This window comes from Melospiza melodia, chromosome 14, assembly GCF_035770615.1.
Source record: "Melospiza melodia melodia isolate bMelMel2 chromosome 14, bMelMel2.pri, whole genome shotgun sequence".
Taxonomy (NCBI): domain Eukaryota; kingdom Metazoa; phylum Chordata; class Aves; order Passeriformes; family Passerellidae; genus Melospiza; species Melospiza melodia.
Window position 1 is genome coordinate 20,580,240 of NC_086207.1, and position 15,009 is coordinate 20,595,248.

Genomic DNA, 15,009 nt, shown 5'->3' on the forward strand with positions numbered 1-15,009 from the left:
CAGGCACCTCACGTCCCTCAGAGGAGTGTGTGAATACTCTCAGACAAGAGGCAAGAGAGGGAAATCTTGTTCTAGCCATTGTGGCCTTATGAGGAAAGGTGAATTCCCAGGCCCACAGCTGCCTGCCTCCCCACATGTTTTCTGTCACACAGAGGCTGATACAAGACATTGTAAAACTGCACCTTGGAGAACTCTGGCACTTACTCATATGCATATATAAGTTCAGGATTTGTCATTCAACCACATCATGTCACAGGCCACTCATTAATACAGGGATTACTAATGTGACAAGCCACAAGCATTCATCAGACAGGCATAAGCCTGAAGTCCCCATGCCCAAGCCTCCACTGAATTATACTGCAATGTGATTTACTTGCTGTAATCACCAGGCACACGTTTAAGTCAAGCAAACACCTTGTATTTGAGGCTGAGGCTGCTCTTGGCTGCAGTGGGTGGGAGCCACAGGTCAGTGTGAATTCACTCCCTGTGGGAAGGCACAGGACCTGGCCATGGCTTGCAGCACAGCACAGAAATGCTGACCAAAGCTCTGGGCAGGTGAGTGGCACCTGGAGCCCTGTGTGCCGAGGGGAGGACAGGGACCTGCCCAGGAAGAGAGAGATGGAGAGGAAAGGTTAAAACTGGACCACAGCACTGTCCCCAGGAACCGTCTGCAAGCCACACTCACCTGCAGCTGTCCTGCAAGAGGCAAGAGCAGCTTCAGACAAGAAAAATAAAGACAGACTTTGAATAAGCAATGGTTAGCATATTACCTCCTCCCAGCAGACCTCAGATGGCAAAGGCAATGCCCAGCTGAGTAACAAGCCCCTGCAATGCCCGTGAACATCATAAACACAACCAGTGACCTCCTTCCCTTCCTTCTCAGTAGGCACCATCTTCAGTGTATTTTCATTTTAACAAGTGCCAAGTCCCTTCTCCTTTTTTAAGTAGCAAAAATTATTCCCCCATTGTGCATGAACTCTATTTATGTATTCATAAGTTCTGCAAAGTTTTTCAGTACAGTGTATCATTTAAACAGATCCAGAAGTTACCTGTTTGTTATGCAACACGCATAGGAGCTGCATCATGAAATCCATTTATTCTCAGCTTTTTAAAATCCAGGAACAAGCCTTTACAATAACTAAAAGCATTAGCTGTCCTAAGCAGGAATCCATTTGCAGATTAAATTTGCCAAAGGTCGGCTTGTAGCTGTCACAGTTTCCCAAACCCCCAGGTGTCTGCCATGTTCTGTACTTTGACATCTCCTCAAGAGCCAGGACACTTTCCACTCCAGTGATTTTTGCTTCAATTAGAGAGCCTGAAGAGTTCCATGCTCAGCTTTCTGTGGGATCTAAACAGTGTGTGAAGAATAATTGAATCAAACTACCAATTTTATGCTCAGTACAGAACTTCCTTCACAGCATTTATTTTACTCTCCCATCCATGAGCACTCAACCTATTTTCCTAATTACTCTTTGAATAATACCCTCATCCTTTAACCATTAAATATAGATAACAAAATTTCTTTTAAACCAGTAAGATTTATTTCTATTGTTGAACTGAGGGATAGCTCCTCTGGAGCCCTACCTTCGTGCTCCTGCAGCAGGACCTGACTGGGATTTCACTGACTAAGCCAATTTGTTTTTCACATTTTCTCCTGTAAGTCACATAAGCAAGCTGGGGAAGCCATAACCCACATCTGTGATGAAGTCCCAGTCATATGAACCTTAATTAGCATTACTTGAGGAAGGCAAATAATTTACCAGATTAAACCAAGATCAAGAAAATTGGGAAGCCAGGTTGCATGCAGAGGACAAGCTGCAGCCCTCCCCTTCCCATATGGCGGGGAACAAGAGTCGGGGCCTCAGGGCAGAAAGGGAAGAATCAGTTCATTGAATGCAAAGCAGGTGAAGACTTGTGCTTCCCAAAGGTCAAATGATAAATTGATCTGCTTGGCCTTGACCCTGCCGTGCAGTTACAGGTGCTGGTGCAGGCTGTACGTGATTAACAGCGTGCCAGTAACGAGCTCTGCCACACAGCAGCCTGGCCTGGGAGCAGCTGCTCCCCAAGGCTCTCCCTCCTGCCTGCATTAGACCAACCAGCTTCTGCCACATTTTAGCAGCTTTCTTCACGTTCAGTCTTTCCCTACTAAGCATTTGATGCCAGGATTTAGAAAAGCCCAGACGTGTTCCTGTTCCTCAGATTTCTCCTATAATGCAACAGCTGCACAGCAACAATATAATGCACCTGTGCAACAGCAACATAAACATGGTGCTTGCAGGAAAAACTTGCTATGAATTATTTCTTATTCTATTCTACAGATGATCCAGCCATAACATACTTATTACCTCTATATTATTAGTAAGTTATACTATTGCTAATTACACTGCAGAGCACATACCACATGCCGAGAATGGAATGAGGAACAGAATATTTCATGAGGGTCTGAGACATCAATGTCTTTTAAAGGATACAGTGTGAACAGTTTGTCACATGTTCCTCACATCAGAGATATAATTAGCTTAAATACTTACACAGTAAATAGGATTTGCCACTTCTGAAGATTAAGGCCACATGCTTCAGCACTGGAGCATCTGAGCCAGTGCAGCACAGTCTATGCTGAGGAAGAAGTTTTTTCTTGGAAACAGCTACTCTGAGCCATGCTGCAGTCAAGGCTTGTCCAAGTCTGTGTTCTGTCTGCTCCTCTGGGTTTGGGTTTTACCTGGAGTGACAAACCCGACCGCGGGTGACAGTGGAAGGCCAAAACTGACAGGCACTGACGGGGTGTCTGCAGTGAAACTCATTTCAGGGCACCAGTGCGGGTCTGTGGGAGCCCTGGGCACGAGTTGGGTCTGTGGGAGCCCTGGGCATGGGTGCGGGTCTGTGGGAGCCCTGGGCATGGGTGCGGGTCTGTGGGAGCCCTGGGCACCAGTGCGGGTCTCTCAGCCCTGGGCATGGGTGCGGGTCTGTGGGAGCCCTGGGCATGGGTGAGGGTCTGTGGGAGCCCTGGGCACCAGTGCGGGTCTGTGGGAGCCCTGGGCACCAGTGCGGGTCTGTGGGAGCCCTGGGCATGAGTGCGGGTCTGTGGGAGCCCTGGGCATGGGTGCGGGTCTGTGGGAGCCCTGGGCATGGGTGCAGGTCTGTGGGAGCCCTGGGCATGGGTGCAGGTCTGTGGGAGCCCTGGGCATGGGTGCGGGTCTGTGGGAGCCTTGGGCACCAGTGCGGGTCTCTCAGCCCTGGGCACGGGGCACGAGTTGGGTCTGTGGGAGCCCTGGGCATGGGTGCGGGTCTCTCAGCCCTGGGCATGGGTGCGGGTCTCTCAGCCCTGGGCACAGGGCACAAGTTGGGTCTGTGGGACCCCCTGCCCCAGCCCCTCACAGCCCAGCCAGACCCTCCCCTGGGCATCAGGGCAGTGGCACTGCCTTCCCCACCCTGTGCCTCAAACACATCAGGCACCAGGGCAAAGGCAAAAACCAGCTCCACAGAGCACAGATTACAATCACACACCACAGTAATAAAACAAACAAACAAACTAAAAACCTGTAACCTTTAAAACTATTAAACAAACAACAATTTGCAAACTGTTAATCCATCAGCTGATGATCAGAACTAACAAAAGAGAAACAGGAATCAGTCTGAGGGCTGAAAAAGCAAACTTTATCATGTAATGTATTTACATTGGACACTCAGATGCTTCCCCACATATCCTGGGATATTATTTGCAAGAATGAATATTTAGTATTTATTCTCTTAAATTAGCAAAACTAATATGCAAAATTTCATATGGCCTCAAAGGTGGATTTTACTTGGAAGAATGTTCACCAATGAAACACATCCAGGTCACTGTGAATTGTATTTCCTAAACTGCAATTACTTCACAGCCTTCAGTTAATTGAGTATGTCCCACATCAAAAAGTAATGAAATCACGCTATAAATTAAAATAGGGCTGCACATGTCTTGCAGCACAAACACAGTAAGTTTCAGAGCATTGGGAATCTGATGCTGGGATTACTATCTCATAAAAATCATTGTGCTTGTCCTCAGATGTCACCCATCAGCAGCAGAGTGGAGCACACAGACATAGCCTGGCCAGCCTTACAAAATGGAAAGCAAAAAGGCAAATCAGTCAGAGTAAACTCCCCAAAGGAAAGGAAACTGTATGTCTGGCAGAGCAGCACTCCTGACCTGCACAGGGATTAGCTGAAGTTCCACAACTGTCAGAAGGATGGATGGTGACCCAAAATCAGCCTGGTGGAAAGTGCAAAATGGGATACAGCAAAATACAGCTGCTGCTGCAACGCTGAGAACTGGGGAACCAAGAGAGCCTGTCAGGAGTGATCAGCTCACCTACTGTTTCCACATTAATGCATTACAGCAGATCCAAAACAACAGAGGGCCCAAGAAGGGAACGTGTCAGTCTAAACTGAGTTTGTGTTCAAGCTCCTGCATTGACAGAGGGCCGGGGAGTGTTATACTGATCCTGTTCAACATTTCTGATGTGCACATGGTCCTAAATCCAGTTATTTGCACTACTCCTCCGTGACTCAGAGCCACAAACAGGGAGCAGCTCCAGCCTTTCAGCTCCAGCTCTGCCCTGCCCAGCCCTGCCCTGCGCCCCACCCCAGGTCAGCATTCATTCTCTGGGATCACCTGAAATTCAGCACGCCAGCCTGACCCATCGTTCCTGGGGTCCTCCGGGTGTCTCCAGCAAAAACCAGCAGCTTGGCAAAGGTGGCACTGGGCCTGGCCAGGGTCCCCACCCCTGGCACCTGCTGGTCCCCTCCCAGGTAGCAGAAGGGGCTGCTTCATCACAAAACAAAAATATACCTCCTTTGTGAAGTGCCACTGCCAGGGCCAGGTGTGGCTTTGGGAGCCCTGCCTGGCACTGCCAGCCCCCCAGTGCCCCCAGGAAAACCTCCAGGCTCCCAGTGCCTCCAGGAAAACTGCCCTCCTGTCTGCAGGCTCCCAGTGCCCCCAGGAAAACTGCCCTCCTGTCTGCAGGCTCCCAGTGCCCCCAGGAAAACTGCCCTCCTGTCTGCAGGCTCCCAGTGCCCCCAGGAAAACTGCCCTCCTGTCTGCAGGCTCCCAGTGCCCCCAGGAAAACTGCCCTCCTGTCTGCAGCTCCTCCTCACCACGGAGCAGGGAGAGCTCCCAGGAACAGCCCTGGCTGCAGAGAGAGAAACTTTCCCTTCTGTGTGGTGTACAGCCTCCCTGCTTGCTCACACTGATTCCCACTTTTGGAGATGTCCAGCAGGAAAATGGGATGATAGCATCACACGAGGACAGAAACGGGCTGGAAGAACCTGCACTGCCAGGATAAATATAGAGGCTGGCCTAGGATGTGGTCTAGGCTTTCCTTACACTAAGGAAAACATAACACAGCAAAACATAAACAAGACATAAACCCAATTGTGCTACCTAAGAATCTTCATGAAGTACAGCTTAGGGGAGGGGAAAAAGAAAAACAAGAGACACCATGAGGAGCCTTACAAGTTTGCCTGACTTCTCAGAATGTAAATGCTGTAAAACTAATATTTGTATGTCACTAATATCTACATATAATCTCCATCATGTCATTTGGAAAAATAAACCTGGAAAACTGTTACATAATAAAAGATATCACATCTTATTAATGTTCGTATAGTAATTATGAAAATCACATATCCATCTGTTACGCAGTCAGCAAACAAGACAAACGACTGTGTTATGTTAAACAGATTATAAAATGCCTGGGGGAAGGAGATCTAATAGCCCCAGCCCAGCCATGAATCAAGCAGCAGCACATGGGCTGCAGCACACTGGAACACACACGGGCCTTTCCCAAGGCTTTTTCCTGAAAAAGGCTTTTTCCCGAGGCTTTTTCCTTTTTCCTGTTCATATAACAACATCAGCAATGAGGTCACTATGACATTAGGCATAGAAGTCTACATTGAAATGTGATGATGTGATCATTAAGATTTTATTGTCCTTTAAAAAAAAATTACTTCCTAAAACAGACAACAACTCCCCGAAGATGAGAGTGGAACAATATGCAAAGTAACATTAAATCCAATTGCCCTCGTAAACATGGGAATACAGCTACTTTAATCCAATTGAATAACAAAACTGATTCAATTCCTGTTATGCTTGTGAGTGATTTCTGAACATTTAAAGGCAGAAACATCTGTGCATGAAGAGTAATTGAATCATTATCATGAGCACTGTCCATGCATGCGTGTGTTGTGTGGACACCCAGCCCATGGAATGCTGCACACCCATCCCTCACACCCTGCAGCTGCTGCTGCCAGCTCGCAGCACTCTTACCTGGATTGCTGACTTGGAGCAAGTGCTGGTGCTCTAACAAAGAGCTGAACAGTGCATTTCACAGGAGGGCACACACATCAGCAGCTCCCCGTGCCCCTGGGCAGAGCACACAGAGCCACAACAGGATATCCTGGGCAGAAGGCAGAGCACCCCACACGAACCATGGGCACTCCCCTGGCAGCTCGTGGCTCCCCAGCTCCACCCCAGCACTTCCCACACTCAGCTCGCTCAGCCCTTCCACGCCAACCTGCCTTAACTTACAAGGAAGAGTCACTTTTCGTCCAGCTGACTGCAGAGTCTATTTTAGACCTATCCACCACCACCATACACATCTTTGGCCAATGGGCTTTGATAAAGGTGCTCTGGTGCTTCATTTCCTGAGACCCAAATTTATGGGAACAGAATGTCAAAGATGTAACAGCAAGGTTCCCCTCACTCCTGCCCTCCAAAAATGGGTGTCAGAAAAATATGGGCATGACACTCCATCAAAAACATTCTCCGCAGCCTTGGCAGAGTCACACGTGAAAATTCATCAGTGTGAATTTTACGGCTTTTAAGTTTCAACAACATGGGGATTGAGGTCAAGCACAGCAAACCTGAAATATCTTTCCTCTCAAGGACAACTACCCTTGAGAAATTACAAAGCCAGTACAAAAAGGAGAAGAGGATTTCAGGGCAGCCCAAGCAGCAGGGGAGTGTAATTCTGCAGGCAATGCCTTTGCTGTGCAGCTGTGCATGTGCACAGTCAGGGCACAGAACCCTCAGAAAAACACGGGGAACTGTGGGGAACTGTTTGCCTTCAGGGAAGGCGCAGAACACCCCTGGCAGCACACAACAGCCCTGGGCTCACCCCACACGGGGCCAAGCCCTGCTCCTTGCTCTGCACCTGTCCTAGGGCCTGCACCCGCACCAGGAATTGGCACTGCCATCCTTCATCCCGTGGAAATGAGCACCTCCCAGCACCTCCTGACATTCTCCACCCACGAGCTGCAGAGCTCCAGATCTTCAAGCTGGTGGCTTGTCCTGACGTCCCCCAGGGCCCCATGCTGGGGACTCGGGCTGCCCCAGCACGGGGAGCAGCCACTTGAGCTCTCACCCCTCCACAAACCCCCGAGCCATGATGGGCACTGGCTGTGCCCTGGCCAGGTGCCCAGCACACCTGCCTGCCTATGAGCCTCACCAGGAGCTGCTGCCAGCATCTCTGGCACCGGCTCTGAGCACAGAGCCCCTCCCTGGGGATGTGACTGCCCCGGCCCACAGAGCACAAGGAGGATGTCCCCCATCCCCATTCCCACAGAGCACAAGGAGGATGTCCCCCATCCCCATTCCCACAGAGCACAAGGAGGATGTCCCCCATCCCCGTTCCCACAGAGCCTCTGAGACCCCCAGCCCCGAGTGGCCAGGACAGGCAGGTGAGGCTGTGCAGGAGAGTGCCTCTGACAGCTGCCCAGACACACTTTCCATGCAGGGTCTTACAGCCCCATTTCAGAAGAACCCAAGCCAAAAGCTGCACTGCTGTGCAACACTGCACAGAAAGTAAAATAGCAGCCAGCAGCACTGGAAACGAGCAGGGACAAAAACTGCTGATGAAATCCACAGGAGCTGGTAAGAAGTCACTAATGTAAGTGCTTAATTATAGTGCTGAGTGTGCATTGCTGAGACAGGAGGTGGCCCGTGGCTGCAGTCAGCTGACCGCTCCCAGAGCACACGCTGCAAGAGGAAACAGAGGGACAGAGTGCTGAGCTGTATGCTGGAAAATGTATTACTAAATGACATGAACTTGCATTTGAAAGGAACTGCTGATTGCGAATAAATCCGCCATATGGCTTTACAAAGCTGGGTGTTTATTTCCCAAATATAGCCAAATCAGCCTCTGACAGCCTGGCTTTCTTTTGTAATCCATGTCAGAAAATTATTTAGACTGTAGTATCAAACATGGTTTGTGGAGTGGCTGGAGTAACACGAGGAGTTCACAGTAAGAGCAGCATCTCATGTACAGCATCTCATGTACATCCCCGCACAGCTCCACCACAGCAGCATATTTGAGGAATTTCAGACCTTTTTGGTGATCTTGTTTTGCAAAGCTGCCTGCAGAGGAAACAACGGTTAAATCTCAAACTATCGGGTTTTTTAATGTTGTCATTGAGTGCCATGTGTGGCCTTGTGACCCTTCATGTGGTGACCTGTGGCAGTCCTGGGTGGGCTTGGTAGAGATGGCACCCAGAACCCAAGGGGCTGCAGGCAGTTGCTGGGTATTTCCCATCTGCTCTACTGAGCCAGTACAGCAGATAAACACATCTGTGGGTCTGATCAGAGACACTGAGCTGTGCCCATGGCCCTGTCAAATGCAGCCCCTGATGCTGAGCTAAATGGGCACCCTTGGATCTGGCCCTGGGCAGGAGAATGGTTCCAGCAGTTCCACCGATAGACAAAGCTGCCCGTGGCAGGGACAACAGAGACAATTTCCCTGGTTCTTCCTATTGGTGGGTCATGCTGACCACACCACACTCAGCATCCTGCCTTCCCCACAAGTGCCTAAAATAACTCCATTAAAGGCAGCCGCAGCCCGAGATCTGCTCTGAAGCTCAGCCCCCGCCAGCTGCTCTTCCCTCTCGCTCTGAAGCATTTCCCTGCAACCTCCATCAGGTCCCTTCCGAGTGGGAGGGATGACAGAAGGCACCTTTGTGCTGATTTAAGCACTAACTAAATATAGACAACAGGGGAACGCTGGGAAGCTACAGCTGAACCCATCTGTAGTGAGGAAAATACAGTCACAGAATGGAAATATCTCCAGAGATATCTTGGAAATGTGCTTATAATTCAGCTTATGCTTTTGTTGGAGCCGTTCGACATGGAAAATTGCAGGGAGTCTGAGCCCCAGGAAGCCTGCAGAGGCCGATGGTCACTCAGGAATTGGATCAGAGGGAGAGGTGTGGGGAGCAGCATCCCGACACAGACCGGGGGAGAAAAAAAAAATAATTTTCAAAATCTTCCAACGCCAGGATGGAGCACTCACAACTAAAAGTATTTTTGAGAAAAAAATCCCTCAGCGACATTTCGTGTCATCAAAGTCGAGCGCTCGTCTCGCGGGTCAGCGCCGGTCGGAGCGGGCCGCGGCGGGGCCCCCCGAGCATCCCGGAGCGATGTCAGGTCCGGAGGGGTCAGGCCCGGCGGGGAGAGGCGAACGGACGGAGCCGCAGCGGCCGCAGCTCCCACGGCAGCCGTGCACCGGGACGCGGCCCTGCCCGGAGAACTCCGCCCGCCCGCCGAGGCTGGCGGCGCTCCCCGGCACAGAGATCCCGAGAGCACCGGGACCGCCCGAGCACCGGCACCGCCCCGGGCACCGAGACCGCCCCGGGCACCGGTACCCCCCGAGCAACCGGGACCCTCCGAGCGCCGGCACCGCCCCGGGCACCGGGACCCCGCGGGCACCGAGAGCGCCCCCGCGCGGCCGCCGACTGGAGCGTAGGGGGGCGGGGCCGGCGGGGCGGGGCCGGCGGGGCGGGGCCGGCGGGGCGGGGCCGGCCTTACCCCCTGCCCACCCCAGGAGAACACCCCAACGATGCCCTCAGCAATGCTCCCTCTCTCACTCAGAGGGTCACAGGGGAACGGGAACAAATTAATGTTCATAATGCACCTGAGGCTGTGGGTTGGGCATCCCATCGTGTTCTGAGCAGCACCTCTGGCATGGGAGCTCCCCACCACGTCCTGCCAGGACACAGCTCCTCGTGTCTCCAGTTAAAGCAGCCCAAGGATCACCTGCATCTGTCCTGCCCCTGCTGTGGCACAGCCCCTGCCTCACGCCAGGCCCTGCCACAGCAACGGGGCCGCCCTCTGGGATCCCCCTCGGGCAAGCAGACATAAAGGAGAAGGAATGGGTATCGCAGAAACAAGCCCTTAAGCTCACTGGGAGAAGCAATAATTTCCACTCTGCTTCAGTTTGACACTGTGCCTTGTGTTTGGGATAGGGAATTAGCCATTTTCCCCCTAGCCAAAATCCAGTTCTTTGTGGCCACAGAGAATTAACCTCATTTGCTATTAGGGAATGAACTGACCAGGCAGTTGGACTCTTGCATGTGGTGCGTGTCCTGATAAATGTGAGACCTGAAATTAAAGCCAGTCTGACGTTCACTCAAAAGCAGGGGTTGATGCAGCATTCAGAATGAGAAACTGAAAAATAGCTAAATCAGGATATGTAATCATCGTAGAAAGCTCAATCTTAACTCAGTGTTCTTCTCCATCAGCCTTACACTAATGGCCTCTATTCATGTAATTATAGACTATTAATTATACCAAACTATATTTGCATGCTTTTGCAATCACACTGTTCCTCTAATTCACACACCATCTTGTAAAATTAGGTCTGCTGTAAACTCAATTTCTGTGGTTTTCTCTCCAGAGTCATAAGGACTTCCATGAAGCTCACAGCCGCTGGTGCCTGATTAACTCAGGTTGGAATGACTCACTAGGAAAATAAACCCACTTGTGGTCAACAGAGCAACAACAAAACTGACAACCTGGTGGTAAGTGTAATAGTCATCATAAAAACAAAGGCAAAGTCTCCAAACCAGAAAATTGACTATTTTAGGTTCACTCCAGGTGATGGGTTTTGTGTGAGGACTCTCGTGCTTGTGGACAGAGGTTTGCTCTGTGCCAGGCCTGAGCAGCCTGTCGGCCCCAGCCAGCTCCATCCCAGCTCTGAGCTGGCACCAGGACCAGGAGCTTTGGGGCACATTTGAATCAGTTCCCAGGCAGAACCTTCCTTCACGTCCTTAATTGGCCCGCCCTACTGACCCCACTGAAACCTGACCACACTTCCTGGGGTTATCCAGGGAGGAACCTGCTGTCTGGAGCATATGAGGAAATAATTATTACTTTTTACATGCATCACTTGAAAGTATTTAAAAGGCCAAAAGCCTAGCCTAGAGGTGCCCCTAAGGTAAAGAGCTTAGCTTTAAGGTGCCTCTGGGTGAGCTTTCATCTTAAAGACCCCTACAAAGCTCACCATCTAGCTTAAGGGCACCTTTGAGCAAAGCTTTAGTATCAGCTCTAACATAAGCGACTGAACATCCCAGCTTTCATGTCACCTCCACGGGAACTTCCTAAAATGCTGCTTCAGAGCCTAGACACAAATTGAGAAATGTGAAAAACCAGAAAGTTGTAAAAAGCTTCAGAGAAAACAAACAGAGTTACCTCAGGGCTACTGAAATGCAGGCATCGCTCCACTCTTTGGAGCATTTGTGGGCCAGAGTACTACTATACAAATATTCTGGAAATTATCATAACTTCCAAACAGGAAAAGACACAGGAGCTACTCAAAAGATGACAGGGGAGTTGCTGTGACTTACCAAGCAGTAGGGACCAGAATTCACCTGCGCTGCTCTCCTGACATTTGGGGTGTAATTTGGAAGCTCATGTAATTTCTGAAGATCAAATGTAAATTCTGTTCCAAGTGCTGCCGGCAGACCTGGACCGCGGATGGGAGGAGAGCTGCCCGGGGCCGGGAGAGCTGCTCTGCCAGCCGAGCTGCTCTGCCAGCCGCACTCCGGGCACCGCGCTGGCACCCAGGCAGCAGGCACGGCCCGGCCAGCGGGCACGGCCCGGCCAGCGGGCACTGCCCGGGCAGAGGGCACGGCCCAGGCAGCGGGCACGGCCCAGGCAGAGGGCACGGCCCGGGCAGCGGGCACCGCCCGGGCAGCGGGCACCGCCCGGGCAGAGGGCACCGCCCGGGCAGCGGGCACCGCCCGGGCAGCGGGCACCGCCCGGGCAGCGGGCACCGCCCAGGCAGCGGGCACCGCCCAGGCAGAGGGCACCGCCCAGGCAGCGGGCACGGCCCAGGCAGCGGGCACCGCCCAGGCAGAGGGCACCGCCCAGGCAGAGGGCACCGCCCGGGCAGAGGGCACCGCCCGGGCAGCGGGCACGGCCCAGGCAGCGGGCACCGCCCAGGCAGCGGGCACGGCCCAGGCAGCGGGCACGGCCCGTCCTGCAGCCCGGGACACCCCGGAGGCCGTGCCCCCTCTCTCGGGGGGTGCTGCAGCCCGAGGACAAGGGCTCCGTGTCCCCAGCCGGGCTCGCCCTCCCTGCACAGTCCCTGCCCTGTGTCCCCGCAGCTGCAGCCCGGGCAGAGCCTCGGCACCGGGCCAGTTCTCCAGAGGCCTTCAAAGAAACATTCATTGCCAAATACAGAATATTTACCCCACCGGGTTTTTAAAAGCTATTTATTAAACTGCCTTTTCAGGCAGGCAGATCTTACCTGGTCTCTCTTTTTGATTTTGCTAATGAGTTAGGGTGGAACAGGGTCCTTTAAACTCTCCAGACCTCAGTTTTACCCCAAGTTTATCATATACATCTAATCATGGCCTAAGAGTGCTGTTCAAGTTTCATTCTGTCTATATTGCTTGCTATGGAGAAGAATTGAGTAGCACCAGTGTGACATTTTTTAACTCCTTTTTTTCCCCCTCAGTCCTGTCATAGGACCTCCCTTTAAGCAGCACACAGACGTCCTTTTCCACTGAGTTACTTGTTCATATACAATAATTGAGAAGTGACTTGCTCAGGATATCTTAACGAACTGTACCTTTGAATAAAGTCAACGTGAAAACAAAAGAAATCTTCAGGAAAATTCTCAAAGAAAGAAGTTAAGAGTCAGATATCTATTTGGATAATTTGATCTGCTTATAACTTCAGAGAAACTTTAAAACAAAAAAGTTTGTACTGTCTGCTTGGATAGAACTACAGCAGCCCGAGTAGCTGTAATGACTTAGCCTGGAGTGTGATCGTCTGCTGCCAAGTGCTCCTTGCCTGCCCCTTCCGTTCCACACCCTCAGCCAAACTTCCCAAATAGAACCAAACTTCCCTCCAGCGTTTACCTGGATTCTCCTCTTGGGTCAGGTTGGCAACTCAGCGCGTTCACAGACTGATGGGTCTGCAGAAAACTGGGTGACAGGGTGATGGTTTTCATCACTAACTGATTTTGTTTAGGGCAAATGAGGAAAACCGCAGTGTTTCCCCACGGGGAGCAGCAGTGCCGGGAATGTGAATGCCACGCTGCCGTTTGGTGCCTGCGGATGATCCGTAGACCCGTCCGACAGCGCTCACCCCGCGTCACACGGGGATGAATCCGCAAGAATGGGCTCTCCGCTGCGAGAGTCCCACGGAAGTCTCGGCAAGCACAGCCCCGCTACTTTGCATTCCTACGATGGAAATGCAAAGTTGAAACGCTGCTGCGAACACTTCCCTTCTCCCGAATTGCTGCAGAGCCGTTTCGCCAAGACCGGGAAACGCGCTCTGCTGACTGCGGAGAGGGCTCGGCTGCCCGGAGGCGGGCAGGGCACGGCAGGACTGTTCCGTTTCCTCGGGAATATCCGGATGCATTTAAAGCCACATTGCAAACCCCCCGCACCCGCGGCCGTGCAGCGGCATCACCGCCGCTCCCCCCGCCCCGCGTACCTTGCGCGTGGCAGCTGGCGGAGCGGAGCGCGCCGTGCGGCCGGAGCAGGTACGGGAGGTACCGCGACAGGCATTTCATCTTCCGCGCCGGGCCGAGCCACGGCACCGCCGACACCGGCGGGAGAGCGGCGCCCCGGGCCGCGCGGAGCGGCGGGGCTGCCGGGCGGGAGGGCCGGTCCCGAGCGCAGCGCAGCGGGTGCGGCGCGGCCGGGAGCGCTGAGTAAGCCCGTCCCGCCCGCCAACACACCCCCGGGCCCGCGCCCGGCCCGCCGGGAGCCGCAGAGCCCCGCGCCCGGCCGGCCCCGCTCCGCCGCAGCGTCCCGGGCCCCGGAGCCGCCGTCGGGGCCGCGCAGGCCGCATCGCCCCGGGGCCGCATCGCCCCGGGGCCGCATCGCCCCGGGGCCGCATCCCCGAGCAGCGGGGCCGGCCGCACGGACGCGAGTCCTGGCACTGCCGCACGCCCGGAGCCGAGCGAGCCGCCCCGCACCGCCCCGCACCAGCCTCGAGGAGGTTCCACCTCTAAAGTTCTCGCTAATCCGTTTTCTACACGAGACCCCTAATAATCAATACATCAGAATAAGGCAAGATCTCAAAAACTTGTTTGCTTTTGGCAGTACTGAAATGTAGTTGAAAGCACTGTGATATGACAATGGTAGTCAGCAACATCATGTACTTCACATTTAACACTGAAGTCAGTGTTTGAGCAGCTGAAAGATGTCTCAGGCCTCCCATCTATGCACAAGGGAGCTCATTCATCCCCACAGTTGCTTCAGTTAAAGGATCCATTACACCCCTGGTTTCATGCGGACAAGTACCACAGACTGTGACACCATTCTCCAAGTTAAAGCAAGAAACAAGGAAAGAACAAAATGAGGTGGTTTGTGTAGATCTGTTTGTGTGGCTTCTGTGCAGATAAGAGCACAAAATTACCACAAAATTAATGCAGAATTATTGTTGGCAGCATTTGAAGTATCATTTGAAAGCCAGAATGAGAGTTCGTTCTGCTGAGGGAGGTAGGCTCTGCTACATTCAAACACACAGAGCATTTTAATAATAGCAATATCTCTTCTCACCTGACCATGCACAACTGTGTGCTTCCTAGTCACTGAAGAAATCACTTTGTGCAAGTTCAGGATGCCTGGATATTACCAAGAGTTCTGAAGGTCAAAAATGCGTTGCAAAGGCTAGCATAATAGCAACAAGTTATGGATAAACTAGTGATGAAGGTGGGGCATCTGTAATACCACACTTATGAGTTA

At 52.3% G+C, this 15,009-nt stretch overlaps 1 protein-coding gene and 1 long non-coding RNA gene across 3 annotated transcripts in view; both read right to left on the minus strand.

Annotated features, from left to right (window-relative positions):
• Window positions 1-15,009, minus strand: part of PPP2R2B (protein phosphatase 2 regulatory subunit Bbeta) — a 59,883-nt gene that overhangs the window by 43,277 nt on the left and 1,597 nt on the right. Inside the window, exon 1 of one of the 2 annotated variants that reach the window (XM_063169128.1) lies at window positions 13,751-13,830. The exons of the other annotated variant lie outside the window; for it this stretch is intronic. Coding sequence (XP_063025198.1) covers window positions 13,751-13,829 — 79 coding nt within the window. The 5' untranslated portion in view covers window position 13,830. Of the gene's footprint in view, window positions 1-13,750; window positions 13,831-15,009 lie in introns of those variants that run through there. 2 annotated transcript variants of the gene reach the window in all.
• On the minus strand, window positions 1,096-13,602 carry LOC134424938 (uncharacterized). The gene is made up of 3 exons (XR_010029507.1): window positions 13,171-13,602; window positions 2,532-2,719; window positions 1,096-1,348 (listed from the first exon to the last, which is right to left on the minus strand). It is a non-coding gene; the product is annotated as an uncharacterized LOC134424938 (long non-coding RNA).